The sequence below is a fragment of the Balaenoptera physalus genome, assembly GCF_965194825.1.
Source record: "Balaenoptera physalus genome assembly, chromosome: 3".
Taxonomy (NCBI): domain Eukaryota; kingdom Metazoa; phylum Chordata; class Mammalia; order Artiodactyla; family Balaenopteridae; genus Balaenoptera; species Balaenoptera physalus.
In genome coordinates, this window is record NC_138890.1 from 58,000,623 (window position 1) to 58,027,235 (window position 26,613).

Below are 26,613 nucleotides of genomic sequence, written 5' to 3' on the forward strand. Positions count from 1 at the left end.
AGGACACACCAGTGCTCACAAGCATAAGAAACAGGGTGAACATGATGACTCATCACGAAAATGCAATTAAAACCACAATGAAATAAAACAAACACCCTTCTGAATGGAAAGCATTCAAAAGACCACCAATAACAAGTACTGGCAAGAATGCAGAGTTGCTGGAACTCTCATACACTGCTAGCGAGAGAATACAGTGATAAAACCACGTTGGAAATATCTACTAAAACTAAATGGACACCTGCCTTCTGATCTAGCAATTCTACCTCTAGATTTATCCCCTAGAGAAATGAGCGCATACGTCCACCAAAAGACACATTCGAGAATACTCAGTTTTATTCATAATGGCCAAAGTTTGCAACAACAAAAACCCAAATATCCATTCATAAGAGAATAAACTGTTGTATATTTAAACAATGGAACAACAGACAACAGAAAAGAACCAACTACTGCAACAACATGAATGAATTTCAAAGATATAATAATGAGGGAAAGAAGCCAGACACAAAAGACTACCAACGGTGTGATTCCATTTATATGATGTTTAAATACTCACGAAAGTCATCTGTGGTGACTGAAGTCAGAACAGTGATTTTGTCTTGGGGAAGGAGTAGGGGCAGTGATTGGGAAGCGGCCCAAGGAGACCTTCTGGGGTAACAGAAATGTGCTATAACTTGACCTGGGTGGTCATGCAGGTGTGTGTGTGTGTGTGTCTGTGTGTGTCTGTGTGTGTAATGTCATTAAGACACAGACTTAAGATTTATGCATTTCACTCTGATTACACCTCAATAAAAATAAAGAAGTTTTAAAAAAACCCAAGATATACTACTTCTCATCTAAGCTCAGTAGTTATCCTGACTCGTGCTTCCTAGCAGACAAGTAATTGAACTATTCTATGCTATTCTTTAAAAGGCAGATAATGAGTGCCTACCTCATGGGGTTGTTGTGAAGGTTAAGTGAAATATGTATAAGGCATTTCAAAGTGTCAGACACACAGTAAATGCTCCAAAAATTAGTTGTTATCACAGGGGCAAATGAGCGGCAGGTCAGTGGAAGGAATGGACGGCAAGTGTCAGTACAGTCAAAATTATGGAGGGAGAAGAGCAGGTTAAAAGGAAAAGAAATGAGCCAGGGTGCTTCTGATACGCATGACCCCACCCCCAAAACACTGTCACACAGCACTGAAAAATCACACCTCTACCAGAAAGCAAGCCAGGCCAAAGACTGACATACAGGTTCTGACATCACAGCCATTTCCTTTTTTCCTCCTGAATAAAGCATCACAGTGGCCTACTTCCCCCTTTTGGAATTAATGTCCGATAATTGATAAGGACAAAGAAGAGGTCTTCAGCAAATTCTAGAAAATCTGCCAGGGTGCTCCCAGTACCACCAGATGAGAGAAGGAACAAATAACTTACAATCCTTTCTGTGGCTCAATCCTAAAATTCTACATCAAATACAGTACCTCCTGTTCACTCTGAATATGTCCTTGGTTAGTGCTATATCTGGATCAGCTTGAGAAGCATGAACAAGGATCTGCAACTTTCTCTAAGCACCTCACCTCTCACACTACATAGGCAATGCAGAAAATAGTTATTCACCTATCACAGGGCAAACTGCTACCCACCGCCCTATCTCCTTCCAACTCTGGCCTCCACAAAGGGCCCTCATAAATCAATACATAGTTTATCGGCACATCCAGGAACCCGGGACTACTGATGTCAGCTCACAGCCTTCTCATCAGCCAGGAGCAAGCAGAATCACAACCAGCCCTGATTCCAGGCTTACTCGACAGCCTCCCTACTCTAATCTTATTCCTGAATCTGAGTCAACAATGGTGATCTCAGTGGCTTGGCAATTCATCCGCTTCCTATTGGACCAGGAAATGCTATTACTAACTCACTCCACCCCACTGAAACAAACACACTCAGAATCTAACAGTACTGTTCTTTCTAAATCGACCTCCAAAGATCTTGGGTTTATTCATTCATAAGACTATGAATCTTCTGCTGGCAAGAGTTCATTCCCCAGCTTCTATCCACACTATGGCACATTTAAGGGTCAAGTTCAGAGTAAAAGAAGGACTGTGGCATCCACAGAAACACATGTACTCACAGCCTGTACATGAAACCTACCTCACTACGTTTAGATAGGAAGATAGAGGGAAACAATGAAGGTCTGGAGAATGGACTGCCATCCACAGGTGAAAAGAGATACGCAAGCGCCAAAGGAAGTGGTCCTTTGCTTTTAAAGTGCTACTTGGAAAACTGGTCCCTAGCCGTTCCTTGGCAATTTTAAGTGTTCAAGGTTTCAGTAGACCTTCATTTACACAAACATATGGCAGATCTTCATTTACACAAAGATATGGCCAACGCAGGATAATACTGGAGAATGACATCTCTTCCGTGTGTGTATGAAATTACAGAGTCAAACATCTATAGTGACCAGGCAAGTAAGCAAAATGAGTGAAACTGGATAAGATTCTTCCCTGCCCCAAGGAAAATAGGCTTGGTCTCATTTTCCTTAAAACATGCAGCCTGTTATTCTTCTGCACTTTTGCTTTCTGATAGAGTCATAGGAACAAAGGGGGTTTCCCCTCTATGAGAAAAATAACAGTACAAATGCAAGGCAAAGTGGCAGCTGTCCCCTGTCATCATGATGGGGGACAACAGGGCATGGTGGAGACTGCAGCAAAGTGAAGAGCACACACCCCACCCAAAGGAGGCATCCGCCATTCAGCCGTATAAACAGCTGGCACATAGGAAGTCACGATCAACATTTACAGATTTTTCCCATTTTAAAATGTTGCCTTCAACAACTCAAGCCAAACCAAACATGTCTGTGGACCACCAGCCTGCGATTTCTGGGGTCTGTGCTCGTCCTTCTCTGCCTCTCCCTACCTGAGCTCCACCCCAGGCCATCACATGTTATAACGTCATCTCGTGCACCGGGACCAACAATGATGCATGTCTGTATTCTTGATGCATCTCACAGTCCAACTCAGCAGAAGCCTTTCCAGTTCATCAATGAAGGGGGAACCTGGGATACTTTCCCATTTTTTCCAATACTGAGGACCCAGTGTCATCACAGGAGGGCAACATTCATCTACTATCTGGAGACAAAAACTTATGAATCTGCAGAACTATGCATGCTCTGAGATAATCAACCATTGACGATCCTTGTGCATTACATATCCTTGCACATGAGAAGAATACATATGGCACGGTAACCTGGGTGGGGTACAGGTGAGAGAAATAGAACGTGAGAGGGAAACCAGACATTGCAAACCAGTGGCCCACCAACTGCAGCTAAGGTTTACTGAGTGTTTATTATGGGCCAAGCACCAGGCTAAGGACTTTGCTTGCATTATCATTTGTTCCTTGCAATGAAGTAGTACTATCATTATACTTCTTTTAAAAATTGAGACTCAGAAATGACTTGCACAATCTTGCACTGCTAGGTAGCAGGAAAGCCTCAACTTGAACCCAGTCTGTCTGACTCTAAAGCAAGGCCCATACTTTAAGCACAACACTGTACTGCCCCCTTGTGCAGGCAGAGTCTGTGCCCTGGGGATCCAGGGTGACCAGTTCCTTAGGAGGAAGGAGGGAGGGAGGGGGAAGAAGGCACTTCTCTCTTTCATTCTCTCTCTCTCTGGAGGAAGGAAAGGGGAGAGGGAAGAAGGGACTTCCTCTCCCCCGCCCCCCGCCCCAAACAAACATACACACACACACTCACACACACACACACACACACCCCTTAAGAAGTTTTCAGAAGCAGGCTTCTAATCAATTATTTAGAAAGGATCTGATCCTAATGAATGAATGAACCATAACGTATTATAACCTACAGCAGTGACGTCCTGGGAGGAAAGGTCCTAAAATAATTAGGACCATAGCAATGATCATAGTCTGAAGAGTAATATTGCCAATCACATCAGATAATTTCCTGTATTTTTATTTTAAAGGAGACTGAAGTCATGAAACATCAGGAAGCCCAGACAAAGACATCTTTGGCACATTAAGTTACATGGTCTTAAATGAAACATACTGACTGCCAGGGATGCGCATGCCATGGGCACCGAGGACATAGGAGTAAGCAGATTTCAACGCCCAGCACCAGGAGAAAGCATTATTAATTGCCAGGATGAGTAACTCTCAGGGGGAATGCAAACACTTGTTATTTTGATAACAAACTATGAAAAATACTCTAATTCAAGAAACCTTCTAGGTCATTTATCAATTTTTCTTTGTTAGTATTCTATCTCATGATGATCAGACATGCAGATAAGTGGAGTTTGCTGCTTGAACCGTCTCCTTTCTTTGGACTTCTGTAATAGCAAAATTTTGGTTTCGATTTTTAAAAAATAAACTCATTCTATATTTAGAAACTGGCAAATAAACTGGTATACTCAATCAATAAAACTCCAAATTTCACTATGCAGGCTAAAGAATAGAAACAGTAATAAGAACAGAAATAAGTAACAGAAATAATATAAATAAGGTTGCCTCATTTCACACCACCGTCCATTAACCAACACATCCCACTCTTACTTAAACCGGAATCAAACAGCGAATGCTTTCTCATTTAATTTTTTAAAAGGGAAAAAACCCAGTAATTTAAAAAATACATGAATTCTAAAGATTCTAAGAACTTCTTAGCTAGCTCATTTTACAGAACAGCCAAGGAGCAATTCAGAAAGTACAATATTTCCCCCCCACACACTCCCACCCAAATCATGGAAGTCAGAGCAGGAGAACACCCTCTGAGGAAGGAAAAAGCCATTTCCTCTCCAAAATGTCAATGGCACTGAGACCAGCACTCTAACCAACCAGCAGGAAGGCAAAATCAAATATTATTTCAAACAAGGGGTGAGAAGGGGAGGGGAGGGGAAGTTTGAAACCAGGAAAAATGGATTCATCTGTTGCAAAAGATAAAGACAGGCCACACCAAGAGGGAAAAGCACGACTGGCTGGTTCTCAGCACACACACTGGACCGTCCCAATCACTCATCTGTTTTCATCATCCTCAAATAAGCTGTCCCTGACGCAAAGAGCCCGACACTTGAGCTCAGAAAGCAAGGTTAAATGTAACGTTTAAACAGAAGTTACATTAACTGAGCATGCTTGCTTCTGCAGGAAATTGGGTATGAAATGATCTATCACAAAAGGGTGGGAGGAAGGAATTTCTAGAGAAAGAGTGAGTCACTTAGAATACGCTTCCTTTAAGAGGTAATATTCACATGATCATTTCTTCCACAGAAACACACACACACACACACACACACACACACCACTGACTACTAAATGTCAATGTATAAAGGACAGCTAATTTTCAACGGGACCAGCTAATAGTTACTAATACATATACAAAACTGCCATCTAGAGGCTGAGCACTGAAACAAAGTCTCTTACATAAGATGATCCTTTTTGGAAAACACACAGTCTTAACACTCACGCAATCTCACGAAGACGCACAAACAAATACATGCACACACACCACATACCAAACTAAAAGAGTATTATTTTAACTTAAAATTAGTACGGTTTCCTTTTGTAGACCATAACTTGGAAGGAGGGGCTTAGACCTTTTATCTTGTATAGGAAAAATAGATAAATAACGGGTTATCGCATATATAGTTTGAAAACAGATTCTTCCCCTGGCAGCCCCTTTGCGGATATATACTTAAAGCACCTGTATTCACCCTCAGCTTATAGACGACTTGAAGAGTCATGGCACTATAGGAAAAAGGCACGCCATCAAAATGAAACAAACGGGCTCAAAGAAATACCCTCCAAAGCTATGGTTCACCATTAAGAACAAGGAAGTCCCGGGTTTTAGGGTAGAGCGAAAAACTTCAAAGGAACAACCTCTTCCGACAGAGAACTACATCAGGGAAGAATATTAAAGCATTCCACCTACAAAATAATCCTGCAAGGTAGGTATGATTAGCCCCACCTTACAGATGTGGTTAAACCACCAGCCCAAACTCACACAGCTAGTAAAGAAGCAGATCTCAAATTCAAACTTAGGGCTGCTTGATCTTTTACCAGCATCATGCAGCCTTCTATAAAAAGGGACTTGAAATAAGAGTGGTGACTCATTGGAGGGTTGGGGTAGATTATTCAGATTTTCCATTAACCTTTCTAGCCGCCACTATTCTTACCTATCTCCCATTTTCCTGTTGTTTTTTTTTTGTCCTACCTATACAGAAATGTAGATTGTGTGTGTACTCGCTCAAATTTTAGTTTAAATATCAACTAACATGATTCAGCTCCTGTAGTCTCTTACACAGTACTTCACCAAAGTCCCGAAGGAAAGAACAAAATAATCTAACTCAAATATTGCATTACCATAAAAAACAAAACTGAACAACCACATGCACACAGTACTGGATTAAAAGCTGGATAAAATAACGTTATTCTGCCTCTGGGAGCAAATCACCTGAGACAGATATTTAGAATTGAACAGAGTTATATAAAACATACCTAATTAAACAACCAGCCAACCAATACAAAGAAAAGCTCGTACACTGTGCAAATACACAGTACACGGTGGGACGCGAGGATAGAGTTGACAGTGGGCATGACATGCCAGGCTGGGACTGGTTCAGAAGAAAGCTGTCTCTCTTTACCTATTCGTGGAAAGCTCACAGAAGGAGGACTTTGGATTTGGTTTGCAAGAAAAATCAGATGACTTTTAAGAAGGAAAGTCCATTAGATTCCTAATGCTTCATTAAACTTTATATCTCCACGGTCAGTAGAGTCTCCAGTATGTAGTTATGGTTAATAAATGAGGAAGGGAGGGGAGGAGAGAGGGAATGAAAATTCAGGGCATTCTAGTCATGCCATCATTCTCTGTTAAGAGTAGAAGGGTGAAGTCCTTCTGTGTGTTACATCTTCCCTACAGCATTCTGGTCCTCCAAGTTTGCTGGAACACTCAACATACCAGTATTTATACCTTCAGTTGCACGAATGTATGTGTACGTGCCTGCCCATTCTACAATCAACGGTAAGATCCATGAAGGCAAGGACTATGCTTGTCTTGGTCCCCGTGACACCACTAGCACCCAGTACCCCTGTCATCCTAATAAGCTGTCCTTTGCTGTCCACCTCTGGAGAGTACCAAGGGTGGGAATGGGGCACTCAACACTCTACATAACGTCTTCAAATGTATGGGCTTCTGTTGGGGTCAGCTAGTCCTGGAAAACATAAAGCATTCTAATTATTTCCTTTCCCCAAGTATAAACACCACCCCTCAAGAGACTACATTGATTCAGTGCATCAAAAAGAAGCCTTTTGTTTCTATTATTTTCCATATGGTTTAGTGGTCCCTCCTGGAATACATTTGGGAGAAAATACCCATGTGTCACATACATCTGTGAGACATCTCTTAAAGATAAACAAATGCAGAGATGCTGGGAGATGACTACCACCATGATTCTTCAGCTTAAACAAATATTTCCCCTACATGTGCTCATTCATTTCCATAAGTTACTGCACGGTGGAGTTAATTGTTCAAAGTGACTGAAGACAGACATTGGCAAGTATCACACGCCACTACCCCTAACAGCTGTTTTTAGATGAAGTCCCATTTTTACCCAGGAATTTTACACTAAGCTCCCTCAGAAAGAGTTAACACACTTTAAAGAAAAAATGATAAATCTATTCTTTAGTCCATTAACCAATATAACATATAAACTTTCAAACGTTTGGTTCTATGGTAAGGTAATACAAAGGCACCGAAGAATGCTTCTTTATTAAGGGATAAGAACGGATGACTTTTTAAAAAGCTAATGAAAGCTTAGGCTACTGTAAAGAGTATCCAGAATAAGGAAGATAATTTACGTGAAAGAGCTGCTTTGTGAAGTGGGGCTCCTTGTCAATGGGATTGTTTAAGGAGTGTGTGTTGGGCCATCCATCTAAAAGGCTGTCGGCGGCCCCTTTTATGGCTGCTTCAGTGAGAAAGGCCCTCTTATTCAATACTGTATTGGTTTGCTAGGGCTACTGTAAAAAGACCCACAAACTGAGTGGCATAAACAACAGAAGTGTATTATCTCACAGGTCTAGAGGCTAGAAGTTCCAGCGCAAGGTGTCAGCTGATGGGTTCCTTTTGAAGTATGGAAAGGAGAATCTTTTCCATCCCTTTCTCCTAGCTTCTGGTGGTCTGCTAGCAATCTCTGGCATTCTCTGGCTTGAAGACACATCACCCTGATCTCTGCCTTCATGGTCACATGGCATTCTCCCTGTGTACCTGTCTGGCTCTGTGTCTAAATTACCCCATTTTATAAGGACACTAGTCATACCGGATTAGGGCCCACCCTAATCACCTCATTCTAACTTAACTACCTCTGCAAAGACCCTATCTCCAAATAATTTTTGTTGTCAGATAGTGAAGATTAGAATTTCCACGTATGAATTTGGGAGGTACACGACTCAACCCATAACAAATATCTTCTAGGAAAATAAGAAAATATTCTTCTTTGGAGAATGCTGTAGCAACACCCACAACTACTACAACCCACACATGTTCATTTAAAGCCATGTAATATTCTAAATGCTACAGTCCTGAAAATGAATTGAAAAACAAAACCAGAAGGGAAATTCAAAGAAGCATCACATTGATTTGATGGACATGATACCTCGATCTAAGCAATTTTTCAGTTTGCAACTGAAGTCACAAGAATTTCTACGACTTTCACTTTTCAATGTTGCAAACAATAAAATTCTCTTCAAAGAAAGCCAAAGGCCTGAAGAGCTAATATGAGCCTGTGCAACATTTGCTCAGAAAAGTCCACTGGTCTTCAGCAGCTTCTTAGGTCTGAACCTCCCCCCAAAACTAGTTCTGTGAAAAAGGAAAAAGAAAAGGCAGACACTAGAGAAAAGGGATAGATGAGATGTAATTATGTAGAGTTATATAATTATGTGGAAGTCAATCTGGAAGGATGGAGGATACAGAGAAGGGAGTACAGGTCTAGTTTTGTGATGTCAAAGTTGTAAGAGAACTTAGATGTAAGAATTAAAAGTAACGTTCTGAAATGTATTCACGGTATTAAAGAGGATCTTTGACACGAGAAGTTCAAGAGCTATAAATCTAAATCCCTAAGCTCTGGATTAACCCTTAATTTGATTTCTAGCTCATTTATGGGTCAGAGTCACAACAGTTCTTCCTAGAGGACGGAAATGTCAGGGATTAACCCCTTTCCAGCAGGATTTGAGGATTAACAAATTGACGGCAATGCGCTGGGATACAATGAAAACAATCAACTGATAAATGGCACTATTGCTTTGATTTTTTACTTATGCTAGTCTCCTGAGATAAACAGAAATGAGTGTCATCTTAAGAATAAAAGGTAAAAGAAGAGGTGTACAAAAAATACATAGCATTTATGGAACTATGTGCCCTGTGCTTGGCCTGTGCTCTCTCTGCAGTGCCTCTTTAAACTGTTAGTCACGTGAGGGCTCTCTGAAGAGTACAGGGCAGGAAATATGCGAACAGAAGCAAGTGTGCTGCTTTAGTTCACCCACCATTAGTTTATGCACCAAATGCCAATGATGAGAGTGAGAAAGCCCTCCTCAGACTTCACAGTCAGCAAAGTGACTGTCAGTGGTGGCCCTGAAACCCAAGTACAGATAGCACTGGGCTTATCACCCGAAACGTTTCTAAAAACCCTGAGTTTTGAGGCAGCAAAGCGCCCTACAGTGAGGTCCTAGGACCCTTAGTTCAAATCCCACCTGAAACTTGGGTAAGACTCACCCTCTAAACTGTAGATTCCTCCTCAGTAACATGAGATACTTGGAGCACAAGCCACCCTGGGCTGTAGTGAGGATTACATGAGAATTACATGAAATACATGAGCAGTGCTCAGCTTCCAGAAAGTGCTCCCTTACTGCTGGTCCCCTCACCCCACCTCCATAGTTAACTAAAAAAGTGGGTTTTATTGTGGTTATCGTTGTTGCTTTTTTCCTGGTAATCTGTAACAGAGGCTGGTGATCACCTTTACTACTAGCTATATTCTCCTCCACAAGGCTAAGAATTAAGCTCCTTAGTAAAGAAGCCTGAGGGTGTTTTATTTTTGTTTTGTTTTACTGTTGCTTGTTATGTTTCTAATAAGGAAAATGCTTTCATGTGCTCTGAGAAAACTGTACTGCGATATGCCTGCTGTTGAATGTACCAATTATGACTAAGAATAGAGGATAACAGAAGAGCTTATTCAAAAAGTGGATTTCAGGGTCTCTCTTGCAGAAAGTCAGATTATATAGGTCTGGGGCCTATAGCTGTAGTTCTAACAAGCACCCCTGTGGAGGCTGAGAGTGTGCGGTTCTCACCACACAGTAAGAGACACTGATGTCATCAGCTTGCAACACCGAACTCCTCGAACATCACTTCCTAAAGGCTACAGCTTCTGCTACAGGGCAACGTGAAACACCATCACTGAGCCTGAAGGATAAAAGTATTCAACCTTAAAACCACACAACATCACATATTCTAACTCAAATAATCCACACTTTAGCATGTATTAATATTTTGATAGAATAAAACATTAATAGATACTACATAATGCTTATACATGCTACAGTTAACATACGCTGGGAACATTCTAAAACCTCATGCTGTTAAATATAACCATTCCCTCTTTTACTTTCACATTTCCTAGGTGCTAAACTTTGCATTTTGCCCCTCTGCCTCTCCAGCTCAGCAGGTAGAAGCTAAGAAGTCTGTGGAAGGTTGAAAAGACAGCACGACAGCTAGCAGCATGCCCTCCTTGCTAAAGTACGCTAGTGAAAAAGCAAGGCGTAGGAGTCTTCCAGAGAACAGGACTCCAGGCAGAGTTCCCAGGGATGCCTCCCCTGAGTGCGTGGAAATGCCTTTTCCCTCTCACCTCAGTCCCTTCCTGGATGTGGGGGGAAAATGCAGAAAGACACTAAAGAAAATACTGCCAACAGTAACCTAATCTTTGAGACCAAAGATGACAACCTATATAGAAAATGCAGAGAAGGGGTTTCATTGATGTTCTGTGTTATTTCGGGTGATGGCCAGTCAGGTGTGACCACAAGAGGAGACACAGAAGGGGCTCAGGCAAACCAAGTTTCTTATATTCACAGGTGTTAGAAACAGGACACTTGGCACACCACACAGGGCCACGTGGGAAAGCACCAGCATCATCCAGGAGGCAGGAGTGGTCGGAGGGGAGAGCCTAGACCACGACCTTTGTTAAGAGTTTCTGCAGCAAAGGCAAGGCAGGGATAGGTAAACCGTTCAGGAGTGGCTGGTTTGAATAATTTCACAGGTGCTAATAGGCTGTGGGAGTGGTCCCTAGGTGTCTGGTAGAGGAATATTGCCTCTTGGGCTGTTGGAGCCAGTAGAGGCGCTGTGGCTCTGGACCGGAAGTCCACACATCAATGGCGCTCACCATGCTGAGCCCTCGGCTGACTCTAAGAACTGGTCGGCCCCGAAAGGGGCAGGCTCTCCCCAGGCAGAAAGCGTCACAATACACAGAACATCAAAACTACAAATAGTACAACAGTACTATCTACTCCCCTCCTGCTTATTAAGAGGAGATTTAGCAGCCTCATTCTGCACCACAACTGCAGCCCCTCCACTTCATGCCAAGGGAACCAGAGATGATGACCTAGAAGAAATCGACTTCCCAAACCCACTCAGTATGCTGAATGTGACACATTTGCTCTCAGCTTATAATTGGGACGTGCAAAGCTTTTCTGGGCATAATACAGGGGGAAGGCAGTAGGAAGTGTTGGCAAGGGTGGAAATGAGATGGAGGAACCATGGTGAGTTTTAATTGCCTAAAAAGCAACTCTCGGCAACTTCTGGGAAACTTCTGAAGAAGAAAACAATTCAGCTTCAGAAAGAATCATTGACCTCATTTCCAAATCTAACAAGAGCTGCAATGCAGGGCGCTGCCCTCACCCAGGTAGTTCTGCAAACAGACAATCATCTCTGGAAACTATTCGGCTGAGCAGCATCAAACAACTGGCTCCATTTCCACACAAACACATCTGCTAATCCATCTTTCATGGATTCCAACAATACGAACTCCAGTAGATTCCATGCTTAGAATAGAGGAGATGCCTGCAAGGGCTTTAAACAAATCCTGAGTCAGGATGCTTTAAGTCAAGAATCATCTTAGTTTGAGGCACACTTTGTGCAATCCCCCTTTGCTACCCCAATTCAACCTACCCCACCATACAGCCCTCCTCCACTCCCTTCCCCCCTCACAACCCACACATGGTGAACGACTGGGGAACTCTCTTCTCTTTACAAATGATATTGATTTCTCTGCATTTAGAGTCTAGCTTTTGAAATATCAAGTCTGGTAAACATGCAGGACATGCTAATTAACAAATAATAAAAGCTAACTGTTGAGCTTTTATTATTTGCCAGTCTGCCCAGTGTTTTATATGCCTTCTCTTCTTGGATCCTGACAATGCTAGGAAGCAGGTACTATAACCATCTCCATTTTCCAGAGAATGAAATCAAGGCCCTGCAAGATTAAGCGACTTGCCCAAAGTCACATGGCTACTAAGCAGCAAAGTCAAAATTTAGATCCGGGTTGCCTGACTTGAAAGCCAAAGCTGTAATAACTAGACTGCTAATGAGACACGGTTAAGTTTCCATGAATGTCTGATTTAGGCTAAACAGGCATGTTCTCTCCACGGGCGCTCTAGCAGCCTCAGGGGCCACAACACAGGGACACATCATGCCACAAGAAGGCAATTCAAACCTGGCAGCACACGGAGCAGCACACGCCAGGTGGTACTCGCGCTCCAGATCCTCTAGAGCTGCCCTAAAGTGGCCACAGGTAAACGTCCCAGAGAGGGTAGATACTGGCTTGACAAAGTGGTGTCGTTTTTTTTTTTTTTTTTTAAACAAAGGGGATAAATTAACAGCATTATAGGACAATCATGCTGAGATTTAAGGATCTTTGTGCTAGCATTGCTGATCTTGAATAGACAGCTCAAATAAGCTTAACTCATGGCTTTCATTCAAAGAATTAACCTGTTGCCAAGTAAAGTGTCTCAAAGAACTGGAATGCTGTCAAACTAGCTTAACACCATGAAGTGGTACAACTTAATGAGACTGTAAATCTTGAGGAACACAACACAGAGCTCCCTCTCCTAAGACTGATGTCGAAAGTGGTTTGCTTTCTTTCCTGGATGCACACACACAGTGGGAGGCGAAATACTGTAACTAAAAAAAAAAAACTTTTTTTTGAACATCTTTATTGGAGTATAATTGCTTTACAATGTTGTGTTAGTTCCTGCTGTATAGCAAAGTGAATCAGCTATATGTATACATATATCCCCATATCCCCTCCCTCTTGTGTCTCCCTCCCACCCTCCCCATCCCACCCCTCTAGGTGGTCACAAAGCACTGAGCTGATCTCCCTGTGCTATGTGGCTGCTTCCCACTAGCTATGTATTTTACATTTGGTAGTGTATAGATGTCAATGCTACTCTCTCATAAACGCTTTTTCTTTAATTGATAGAACTTCTTCCACTTTTCCCTTTACCTAACTCCTTTTGAATCATTACATAAAAATTTTTAAGTAAAAAATCTTAAATAGCTGAAACAGTCATGCTAAACAGTCAGTTTTCTTTAAACATATATTCATCCTCCTGAGACATAACACATATTCCCAAGAAGGGAAGCCCTGTCATTAAAATTAAACCAACCAATCAGGGGCTCAGGGCTGAATCTATAGGATGGGGAGGCTATACTGATTCTTGCAAATCAGTAACTGGCCTGAGGTCTATATGGAGAAGGGAAAGAGGGGGAAAAAACCAGAAAGTTTTGAATGAATGGAAAAGAAATCCAAATTCGGCAATATTTGTTCCTGAGAAAAAGTGTGACAACTACTCACCTGTCTACTGCTTCCACATCAAAGCAAAACCGCTTCTCAATAGAGTCTGTTTTCCGCCGTGTGCAGGATTTGAGGGTGACTAATTCATCTTCTCCCTGTTGGGAACACACAGACTATCAAGATGAGGCCAGAACTCGGGCCATGCTCCTCTCCAGGACAAACGTGCCACATAAACAGAAGCGATCATTTCATCGTCTCAAACCTGAGTGTTCAGGACCACAGGAGGTGGAAGGTTGGTCATAAACCTTCTCAGACCACAGCCTCATGCAAATAAAATCTGTAAGCCATGTTTAATACTTAGAGCCCAATGTCTTGAGTACTAATAGATCATGATGGTACAGCATCAACCCATGCTAGGTTAAATTCTTGTTGATATTGGCTTAAATAGGTTTAATTTATAGGTTTGATAAGAGTTGAAACAAGATCACCTTGAGGTCTCCTTCCAACTCTGGACTTCTATGACCTTGGTTCAATGGTCACTTCTCAGGAAAACATTTCTGGACCGGGTCAAACACCCCCAGACATGTTCACATAGCACCATGTACCCCTCCTTCCCTCACAGCACTGATCACAGGTGAGATTTGCTGTTGCTGTAAGTGATGATTCAAATAATGTCTCTTTCCTCATTAGGCTCTAAGCTCCTTGAGGGCATACTGTACTGTGTCTGTTTTTGCTTACCCTTGTGTCCCCAGAGACCAAAAAGGCCCTGGAACAGAGTAGGTGTGCAATAAATATGTTTTAACAGCTTTATTGAAGTATAATTTTTAAATGTATAATATATTGTACATGTTCAAGCATACAACTTATGAGTCTTGACATCTGTATACATCTGTGAAAACATCACCACAATCAAGGTAGTGAACATTTCCATCAGCCCCAAAAGTTTCCTGGTAAGTCCCTGGTAATCCATCATCCCTCCACTCAGTCCATTCCCAGGCAAACACTGAATCTGTTCTCTGTCATCACAAATTAGTTTCCATATTCTGTAACTTTATACAAATGGAATGCTCTTTTACGTCTGACTTCTTTCACTCAGCATAATTCGTTTGCGATTCACTCATGTTGTACAAATCAAGTTTCTTTTTGCAAATGATATGACCAATAAGGGGTTAATATCCAAAATATAAAAACAGCTCATGCAACTCAACAACAAAAAAAGCAAACACCCCAATTAAAAAATGGGCAGAAGACCTGAATAGACATTTTTCCAAAGAGGAAACGCAGATGGCCAACAGGCACATGAAAAGACGCTCAACATCACTCAACATCAGAGAAACACAAATCAAAACCACAATGAGATATCACCCCACTCCTGTCAGAATGGCTATCATCAAAAAGACCACAAATAACAAATGTTAGTGAGGATGTAGAGAAAAGGGAACCCTTGTACACTGTTGGTGGGAATGTAAATTGGTGCAGCCACTGCATAAAACTGTATGGAGGTTCCTCAAAAAACTAAAAATAGAACTATCATATGATCCAGCAATTACACCCCCAAGTATATATCCAAAGAAAACGAAACATTAATTCAAAAAGATACATGAACCCCAATGTTCATAGCATTATTTACAATTGCCAAGATATGAAAGCAAGCTAAGTGCCCATCAACAGATGAATGGATAAAGAAGTAGTGGTGTACAATGTTCACTGCAGCTCTGTTTACAAGAGCCAGGACATGGAAGCAACCTGAGTGTTCATCGACAGATGAATGGATAAAGAAGACGTGGCGCATATATACAATGCAATATTACTCAGCCATAAAAAGAAATGAAATTGAGTTATTTGTAGTGAGGTGGATGGACCTAGAGTCTGTCATACAGAGTGAAGTAAGTCAGAAAGAGAAAAACAAATACCATATGCTAACACATATATATGGAATCTAAAAAAAAAAAAAAAAGAAAAGGTTCTGAAGAACCTAGGGGCAGGATAGGAATAAAGACACACGTAGAGAATGGACTTGAGGACACGGGGAGGGGGAAGGGTAAGCTGGGACGAAGTGAGAGAGGGGCATGGACATATATACACTACCAAATGTAAAATACATAGCTAGAGGGAAGCAGCCGCATAGCACAGGGAGATCAGCTCAGTGCTTTGTGACCACCTAGAGGGGTGGGATAGGGAGGGTGGGAGGAAGACACAAGAGGGAGGGGATATGGGTATATATGTATATGTATAGCTGATTCACTTTGTTATACAGCACAAACTAACCACCATTGTAAAGCAATTATACTCCAATGAAGACGTTAAAAAAAAGAAAAAGTAGTGGTATATACACATACACACACACACACACACACACACAATGGAATGCTACTCAGCCATTAAAAAAGAAACTTTGCCATTTGCAACAACATGGATGGACTTGGAGGGTATTGTGCTTAGTGAAATAAGTCAGACAGAGAAAAACAAATATTGTATAATATCACTTATCTGTAGAATCTAAAAAATAAAACAAATGTGAATAGAACAAAAAAGAAATAGACTCACGGACATAGAAAACATGTGAATAGAACAAAAAGGAAATAGACTCACGGACATAGAAAACAAACTAGTGGTTATCAGTGGGGCTAGGGAAGGAGGGAGGGGCAAGATAGGGATAGGGATTAAGAGGTACAAACTACTATGTATAACATAAATAAACTACAAGGATATATTGTACAGCACAGGGAACATAGCCAATATTTTATAATAACTATAAATCGAGTATAACTTTTAAAAATTGTGAATCACTATGTTTTACACCTGAAACTTAGGTAATATTGTAAATCAACTATACTTCAATTAAAAAAATAAAAATTAAACATTAAAACAATAAAGGCAATTTTTAAAATCCATGGTACAAAAAAAAGAGCTTATTTCTTTTTATTGCTGGGTAGTATTCCATTGTACAAATGGAATGCAACAGTTTTATCACACAACACTAATTTATTGTCTAAAAACATAGAGATTTCTGCCCCTGATTTCTTCTCTTCCTGTCACGTAGGAATTTTTTAGGGTTCCTTTTTCTCCTATATCTGCCAATCTTTCTTCCTAAACTAGGGGGGAAATTAGCAAACTTGCCTAGTTTGTTGAATAATAGGAAATGTGACTGCGTATGGTAAAACTTAACCACCCACTAATATCAGAATAGCACACAAAACACAGAAGACCTAGGAAGAGACAGTTTATATTCACAAGTCTTACATCTATTGTCTTTTACTGAATGGCTAAGATTAATTTCTCAGATTGAGAATTGTTCCTTCTGCAACACGTAAATGTATGACTGGAAATGCCCAAGCATATGGACTTCTGACCATGTTAATGTCTAACTCTATTTCTGATTTAATGGCGTTGGACTACCTGTCACTTTGAAAGCTTAGGGGGAGGTGTCCCTGAGAAATAGGAGAAAACAGGGGAACTATAAAAGACTGTCAAATATAAGCAGAAATAAGAAGAAGATAAGACGCTGTTCCCAAGACGACCATTCCATATCAGGAAAAATCTATAAAGACGATCTGTTCAAGTACTCGTGGTTAAAAAAACAGGGGATGGAGATAACAATCACTTAAACAAATGAATGAAGAGTTACAACCTTAACAAACACTACAATAAAAGAGGCATGCTGTGCTACAAACGCCTACATTAAGGGGATGTGACCTCGGCAGGAAGGTCGGCAAAGGCTTTCTTGGGCTGAGACCCGAAGGATCCACAGGAGATAAAACCAGGAGCACAGATCAGGGGTGGAGAACAGCAGGTGGAAAGGCCCTGTGGCGGGGGTCCATGGAGCCCTGGAGGAACTGAAGGGAAGCCAGTGTGTCTGGAATCCCCGTGCAAGAGGGAAACTGGACTGAGAAAGGGCTTGAGGGAAGCAGGGACCAGATCATGCAGACTGGTCTGTATCCTGTGAGCAGTGGGAACATATGAAGGGTTTCAAGCCAGGAAAGGGACGGGGTCAGCTCTGGGCTGCTCCAGGGCTCCCGCAGAGAGCGTCCTCATCTCACAGGATAGAACGCGGGGAACTGTCTTTCACCACACACAGGCCTCATCTCCAAGAGGATGCAGAAAAATCGCTCACATCTCCTGGACTGAAGCTAAGAGAAAAGCAGGTACTTTCAAAGGAAAATAATCCAAATGAAAGGGACAGGGAAGAGAGACAGGGTGGACAAAGAGCGTGTTAGGAAAAGAAAACACCCTATATTCTACGTTAAGTCTGCCGCCAGCTCCTAGGAGAGCTTTGTACAAGCACACATACAATGACGTCACATGATTCTCCTGTATAAATTGAAAAGACATCACCTCTGGACAGCCAGTCTTCACATTTCCTCACCCTGAGGATGAGGAAACAGAGTGGCGTCATGGAAAACTATTATTTTACACATATACAGTATTATTCTCTTTTATTATGATGATGAACCTCAGAATCAGGAGATGTAGGCTCCAGAATCAGGGTTTGAGCACTGGTTCAAAGTAACTCTTCCAACATACATCCTTAGAAATCATTCTCTCTCTCTGACCCACAATTTCCTCTTTTGTAAAGTAGGAAAAATGGATAAAACAGGATGATAAAGGACAATATTTTAGAAAAATATAAAACAAAATCTAAATATAAGTAATTATTACTAGAAAAATTATTTCATATAATATCAAGCTCCTAATATGGCAGCCTCTATTATGTGTCAGGCTCAGTCCCAAGAAGTTTATATACACTAATGCATATAAGCCTCTTAACAACTCAGTGAGGTGTTTCCAATTATCCCACTAAAGTCTAAGGAGTCCCAAACACCCACCATAATTCGTCTCTGCCCTTCACTTTCAAGCGTGGTAAGAAAGGAGTAGAGAAAATACAAGAGAGTTCTTCACTCCAGGTTTAGGAAAGCACAAGATAAACGGTCCCAAAATAAAGACTGTGTGAGAGAATAACTCAGTGAATCTGATTTCTAGAAGGACCAGGAGTTAGAAAAGGACTATGACTTGACCCAAGAAAGGCAGACCTAACTCTATTTCCATTTCATGAATAATAGGGAACTCCTATTAACAGAGATCTTTAATACTCCTTCTAACTCTGTAATTTCTCTATGTTTTGATATTTTCACATATCTGCTTTCCTGAGATTATTTATAAGTCAACTCTACCCCTAACAAGACACATTAAGAGAGCCTTGGCTTTTTTTGCCTTGATACAGGGAAGGACAGAGATGCTGATCAACTCCTGCGTTGTGGTCTAAGAGAAAGAAAGCCAGGAACAAAAACTGGAAGTGGCAGAGAGCAAGGGGACAGCACGGGGGAGTAGCTAACCGTAATGACAACAGCATCACATCACTGACCCGGGCAGTCGAACCTCAGTGCCAGAGCTCTTAGCCTCTACACTGTAATGCCCGCACATATGCAAACCCAACAGGATGCACAAAAATTTGCCACAGAGAAGAGGGCCAGCGTTGGAATACTTACAGAGGACTACTTTATCAACAGATTAGACACAGCCGAAAAATTATTTAAACTAAAGATAGAACAAAAGACATCATCCAGAACGGAGTCCAGAGATTCAAAGAAATGAGACATATAAATATTTTTGTTAAAAAATATTTAAATATCTCCAGAAGGAGATATTGAATAACAGAAAGAATGGGAGGGGGGCAAAATTCAAAATGATAATTGGTGAGAATTTTCCAAAGTTACTGAAAGACACCAATCCTCAAATCCAGAAAGGCCAAAATGCCTAAGCACAACAGATTGGGGAAAAAAAGAAAAAAATTCACAGAAAGGACTATCATAATGAAATGTAGAATACCAAAAGAAAAAAAAAGAAGATATTATGAGGAGCCAGAGAGAAAAGACAGATCACCTAAAAAGAAAATGCAGACACACAGAGTGCTCCCAGAGGAAAGGAGAACCACTGGGGCACAGCAAGGAGCTCCCAGCAGTGGGGACCCCGCAGATGCAGCCTGACTATCTCCTCCAAGGACGGCCACAAGAATATCTTCCATCCCACATGCTCTTCAATGTAATGTGACTTTGATACTCCTCTCATCAAGAGGCAGGGCCTATGTCCTCTCACACTGAAATTGGGTGGGCTTTTATGACTGTTTCAACCAACACATGGGGCCAACCTAAGGCAATATGACTTCTAAGCCTCGGTCATTAAAAGGTTTTGCAGGGTCTGCTTTTGTTGCTGGAATATTCACTCTTGAATCCTTTAGCTGCCCTGAGGCTGCCGTGCTGTGAGGAAACCCAAAATAGCCCACGTAGAGAGGCCAGAGGACAGGCCCTGAGACTATACAGAGCAAGAGGGAAAGAAGGAAGAGAATGGGAGAGGAGGTCAGGAGAAAGGAAGAGAGCTATATCTGACCAGCCCAGAGCTGCTTCAGACCCTTATGGTCCAGCTCCAGTCACTGTCTGATTGAAACAGCATAAGAAACCCCAAGCCCAAACCATCTATCCAAATGCTCCGCAAAGACCTTACCCACAGAAACTGTAGGAAATTCTAAAATGACTGGTGTTGTTTTCAAAGTCGGTACATATTTGGGTGACCTGTTACACAGCAACAGATAATTGGGACATCTAAACTGCCAACTGGCAGCCCTCTGGGTATTGGGTGAGAGTGACAAGAATCAGTTTCACAGGATGAGGTCATCCAAGAATTTCTAGCATCTAAACACATTATACACACTTAACACTGTATATATGTGAAATACAAAAAGCTTTCTTAATTGCAGCTACCAATGTAACTTAGTGCTCAAAATAATCATCTTGTTTTATTTACTTTTTCAGGTGCCATGCCTCCTGGAACTACTGTATAAAAATTAAGAAAATTACAGTGAAAATTGGAGGTGTTACTTCAGACATGCATTATACTCATCATATGTTAACCAAGCAAATCAAGCATGAAATTTAAAAATGAACTCACCCCCTTTCCTCCTGACTTTTGGTCAAATGGTACCATGGTGATTTGTTTGGAATCCCGTTGATATGTACAGTAGTGCTTCACCCAGGAAGTTCCAAAATGACCTGCAAGGTAATAGTCCCCATAAAACATCTCTACACGTCCACTGCATGCTGGAAAAACACACAACCAGTAACTCACAATGCTCACCTATCCTTAAACTGTTTCTAGGGGCGATATACTCTCCACACCAGCTAGACTTGAACAGGCAGAAGTCTGATTCCACAAGCTGGAAATGGAACCGACCCAGGGCTTTCCCCAAGGACCAAGGAAGACTGTTTGTCACTAAATGCTGCATCCGATGGGTCTTAAAATATAAGGGAAGTAGAGGTTCCCTGGGGAAATTAATTCACTTTCCCATATTATCAATCTCCATCTGAAGTTTCCTTTCTCTCCCCTGACAGGAGGAAGATGATTGAGAAGGAACACAGAAAAGCTCCTCAAAGTGCTTGTCACCGTTCCCATCTGGTGTGATGACTTCACGCTTCCCACACAGCTGCTCTGCGACCATGTGCACGCACGTACAGGGGTTCTGACCTACTTCCAAACCCCTAATTTTTACTTTAGCAGAACTCAAGAAGATCTGAAAAGCAGACAAGGAAAACCCAGAGACACCAGACATGTGGAACAGAAGTAACTGTAAATGCTCAAATGTAATCTAAGGAGTTTGTCCCTCAAAATTATCCCTTAGGAAAGAGGCAGATGCCCTACAGACAAATTCTGACAGTATCTGATTTTATCAGGTGCCTGGCCAATTACTTTATTTCAAACAACAAAGTACTGTTAGAGGAAGAAGGCATGATTGGCATTATTAGCCTGCAAGGACCTCAATCAATATGAGTTCTGGATGCTTATAGAGATCACATAGCAGATATGATTTAAAAACAATAATGACAACATGAAAACAGATTTAGCAGACACTTAATAATTATTTTTCAGGGTATGAATGCCCATTGCAAGTGTTGGATGTCACTTAGTATACTTAAAAAGCAAGAGTGTCTACATTGGAGCATCAAGGACAAATGAAAACACCAACCATTCAACTGTGTTTCTGTGGCTTAGAGAATAAATTCCAGTGACAGCACAACACAAAGATTTCAAAAGTGCTGTATCTTGGACACTTTGAGCATCATAATAAACAAGGACAGTAATGGATTTAGCCTAATGAACAAAATGGGAACTCAAAAGTCCATACTGACAGTAGAAAGATGGATGGATAGACAGATGAAAGAAAGAAAGAAAGAGAGAGAGAGAAAGAAAGAGAGAGAGAGAAAGAGAGAGAGAGAGAAAGAAAGAGAGAAGGAGAGAAAGAAAGAAAGGAAGGGAGGGAGGGAGGAAGGAAGGAAAGGAGAGAAGGAGGGAGGTAGAAAGGGGGAGGACGCTTCCTTATAGTACACCAAAAGGCAACTAATAAATGTGGAGGGAGTGGCAGAACTGCAAAATCACCATTTTGCAACCATCACAGTAAAGGTCAGTCCAGGCCAGGATTCTCAATGGATGCTAACTCCATGGGAGGCGAAGTCTGATGAGGGAAGGGCACGGTCTTAAGGTGTCCGCCCCACAGACCGCTTATCAGTTACAAGGGAAACACAGTGACAGCACAGTGGGGAAAGCAGACAGTACCTTGACTAGGTGATCAAAATCAACAAGACCACGGAGGGCAGAGGAACATCCTTTGCTCCGGATGTGGTACCCAGGAAAAACACAGCATTACTTATGTAGGATTTGACCAGGGATGCGTGACCTGAATCTAATCATGAGGAAACATCAGACACACCCACAATGAAGAAAATTCTATACAAGAACTGGCCGATATTCTTCAAAAACGTCAATGTCATCAGAGGAACTGTTCTAGAGTAAAGGAGACTAAAGTCGTCATATGACAACTAAATGCTGTACAAGCTCCTGTACTGAAGGAAAACAAAATGCTCTATAAGGGCATCACTGGGACAACTGACAAAATGGGAATATGCAATATTGTTTAGATGAAATATCTTATCAATGTTAAATTTCCTGGATATGTAACTGTGGTTACATAAACAAATGTTTTGAGAAAATACACACTGAAGTCAAGAAGCATGATATATGCAACCTGTTCTCAAATAGTTCAGAAAAAATTATAATGTGTGTGTGTGTGTGTGTGTGTGAGACTGTGATGTGCACACACACCCATACAGAGAGAGAAAGAATGATCTAACTGGAAAAATGGTAAAAATTCGTGAATCTGGGTAAAGGTCATATGGTCGTTCTTTATACTACTCTTTCAACTTTCTGTAAGTTTGAAACTATTTCAAAATAATAAGTTACAAAAACTTCCTAATTAAAAAAAAAAAAGCTGTATTCTAATGATATGCTCTGGACCACTGTGTTGGAGAATCAAAATATGGTTCTAATGATAATCAAGACATTAGTGTTGAAAAAACACATGAAGTGTTTGAATAAAATTGTACAATGTCATGTGAGTGCTTATACTGACTTTACACGTATAAATATTAATATTGGAGTGACCAATATTAATAAATTAAGTATTATAAGTGGACACTGAACTGTATTTTTATAGTCCTAAAAGTTTTTATTTTCAAGTTGACTTAAAACTTTTGGGGGTGGTCTTCTCATTGGGCAAAGAAGATATGACCATATATTCAGGTATAACACACAATTAAAGTAGCTTCTGTTTTTTACAAGCCTTAACAAGCTCATACCTGCAAGAACAAGGGACATAAAACTCTCATCACAACCGATGCTCCAACCTCCAACCCCATTACTACACCTTTGTCACCAGGGAACAATTTTAAGTCCAAGAAAATTTTCAAGTAATCACTAAATAGAATAATCACTGAAACTGAGTGTTTTGTTCCATTAGGAAGCAGATAGGAGTGAAGATATTTAACTAATCCTAAATCAACAGTGCCCAGTCAGAAAGCACAGGTGGGAGACTACAAGAAGAGCTACCCATTAAAGAAAAACAATGCACTTTCTTTAACCTCTAGCACCGCACGCATGAATTAAGTCTGGGAGTGCTATAGCCCAGTGCACGAATCTGAGTCATCGTTGAAAACTCTGGATTAGCAGCACCTGGCATTTCTTTCCTTGATGTCATATGGGCAAGTCAACGGCTCTTCTTCCTGGCTCTTGAAGTGAGCTTTTGTTTCTACTTTTCATAAAATTTAAGTGTTGGAATGACAGGGGTTGAGGAGAAGAGAGAAAGGGCCTAAGTCATGATTGTTTGGGCCTTGCTGAAACAAGTCTCAAATGAAAACAAAATCACCAACTATTAAGTCTACCGAAGGATATGACAATAAGGTCCAGCCAGCCAGACCTTTCCAAGGCCTCTACACCAAGGGTATGGTATATAAAGCTATACTGAAGGTACAGGAACCTCAAGAGTAGAGTGACACCAGGGAGAGAAGTGGCACCACAGAGCCTCAAAAAATTCCAGGTTGCAAGGAAATTCCCAGTTACAAAGGAAACAACACATCACTGGGAGGTAGACAAGACCTTGTGGACAGCATCTCTCCCCTAGGAAACCTAACTATAAAATCACTCTCCTTCATCCAAACACATACTCCAGGCCAGGCACTACTGGATACACACCCCAGCTCCTGGGAAAAAGGCATGAGTACACCCACACTGCTGGCCGACCCAGCACTCACGTTTCTCCTGGACATAGAGGTACCCCTCCATGGTGTAGGGACTGATGGTCTTGTGCTCGAGGGGATTCTCTTTCATCTTCTTCATCAGGGATTCCACTTCTGACCTGGTGCCTTCAAAGCGATTTCTTGTCTAGGATGAAAGGAATTCTATTCAAATCAAAGAAATGAAACCCTGTTCCCATCTCTAGCACTTCAGAACATCAACCTACAGAATTCTTAGATCTAAAACCAGGTAAGGAACATTCAGCCATCTGGGAATCAGGCAAAAATGTTCCCTTTTAAGAAATATACTTTGGCCTTAAAGCCCTACGTCAGAATGACTCTCAAACTCTAGAGACCATCAGAATCACCTGGGGAACCGGCAGGAAATGCAAATGACCAGTTCTCACCCCGAAAGATAAGTTTAGCGCCTCTCAACCCAGACATGTGCATTTTTAACAAGCATCCCAGGCCACTCTGACTCAGATGGTCCACAGCAGGGTACGCCCTCCACCTCCCTCCAGGACAGAGATGCTCTTTCTCCAGCTGTTTGCTGATGGCTCCCTCCTCCAATGGAGCTGCTTCACTTAAGGTTACCCCTCCCCCAGGGCACCCTGCGCCCAGCAACCAGGCGAAGCCAGGGGCCAAAGGGGGAAGGTCAAGGGACCATCCAGCTCCAGGGGGCCCGGGGCGTCGGCTGAGTCCTCACCACTCAGCCTCTCCTCCGGCGGGGTCTGCTGCCCTCACTCTGTCACAGGTGCTTCTGCCAGCACTGCCTCCTGGGGACCTGCTCTGTATAAATCTCCACTTCAGAGCCTGCCTTCTGAGGGACCCGGCCCAAGGGAAGCCATGCTTTGTGACATCTCATCCAAGACCCTGCAAACTTCCTGTTCTCTGAGGCACTGCAGAGAACCATGAGGGGGCAAGCTCAGGCTTCTAAAAGCATGCAGTCCAACCCGCAGTCCAACCCACACGGACACACTTGGGTTTATTTGGACACAGGATCATCCAGAGACAAAGACAACATGCAGACTAGTGTGGCCCCATCACACAGGGAAGAAGGGGGTTCGAGCCCCAGTGACCGCTAACCAGAGTCCTAAGCAGGATCCTGTGCACGCAAAGGTCCTGTTGCTTACAATTTGGGAAAGGAGATTGGGAGTAAGGCGCACCTACTTGGATTTCCTGGCAGCCTCACTGAGAGTTGAACAACAGCACATCCTTTGAGCCCAAGGCCAGCATGTGTACCCCATCCTCATCCCCTGAACACACACACTCTATGGTTTTATGGGGCCAGGCAGCTAGATGCACAGAGGGAGGCTGGGCTGGGTGGGGCTGGGACTTCCACTGCCAAAGGAAATCCTGATTCTGGCGCTACAGATTTAAAACATAATCAGCAGCAGCACTTCCGAGAACATAAATAGTGCTTTGAAATGATGGCGGAGAGGATGAGGCTCTAACCTGGGACCATCAAGCACCCTAGAGATGCCTGACCCCCGCTGCCCTTTGAAGCCGAGCAAGACCCATCCTCCCCACCTGCATCTCAGTCCATTTAAGTGATCTGTATGCATGCAACCAGAGCCATATTTTGTTTTTCCTTCCCTTAGCAAGGGAGAGGACGCCTGCCCCCTCGCCTACTCACGTTCTGTATGCTGATAGTCAACTGCGTCTTGAAGTCGTTGAAGTCCTTGGCCAGTTCATAACCATGGTGATAGAAAGTGAAGAGTCCTTGTAGGAATGCCAGTAGCTGTAATGAAGGCAGAAGGGCAAACTTCACACAAGCAGGTTCAAAAGGTATTGTGGAGCTGTATCTGAGTCCCCAGCCCCGGTTTGCAAGTCTAGAATAAGGTAATGATAATGGCTATCGTTTACTGAGCACTTCTTATGTGCCAGGCACTGTAACTTCATATGCCCTGTCTCACTAAATATTCATAACAACCTATGAAATGAACACTACTATCATCTCCAACTTATTAGTAAGGGAGCAGATTCAAAGAGGTTAACTAACTTGCCCCAAAACACACAGTAAGTGGCAGCCAGGATTTGAAACCAGGTCTCCTGGCACCAACGTCCAAGCTCTTACCCTGTGAGCCTCATCACCTCCTAAGAAAATCACTTCTTCAGAACCTGAAGACCAGGGCTCCCACTCAGTCTCCTTCTAGTATATTCATAATATCAGGTTATCATGCA

General features: G+C 42.0%; 1 protein-coding gene across 5 annotated transcripts in view; it reads right to left on the reverse strand.

The window, feature by feature from the left end:
• The window catches only part of ARHGAP26 (Rho GTPase activating protein 26), a 470,301-nt gene that overhangs the window by 301,990 nt on the left and 141,698 nt on the right, over positions 1-26,613 (reverse strand). For all 5 annotated transcript variants that reach the window (XM_082454134.1, XM_082454135.1, XM_082454137.1 and 2 more), the window contains exons 7-10: positions 26,066-26,170; positions 24,448-24,577; positions 20,759-20,859; positions 13,877-13,971 (exon numbers count right to left, since the gene is read on the reverse strand). In XM_082454134.1, coding sequence (XP_082310260.1) covers positions 13,877-13,971; positions 20,759-20,859; positions 24,448-24,577; positions 26,066-26,170 — 431 coding nt within the window. The remainder of the gene's footprint in view (positions 1-13,876; positions 13,972-20,758; positions 20,860-24,447; positions 24,578-26,065; positions 26,171-26,613) is intronic.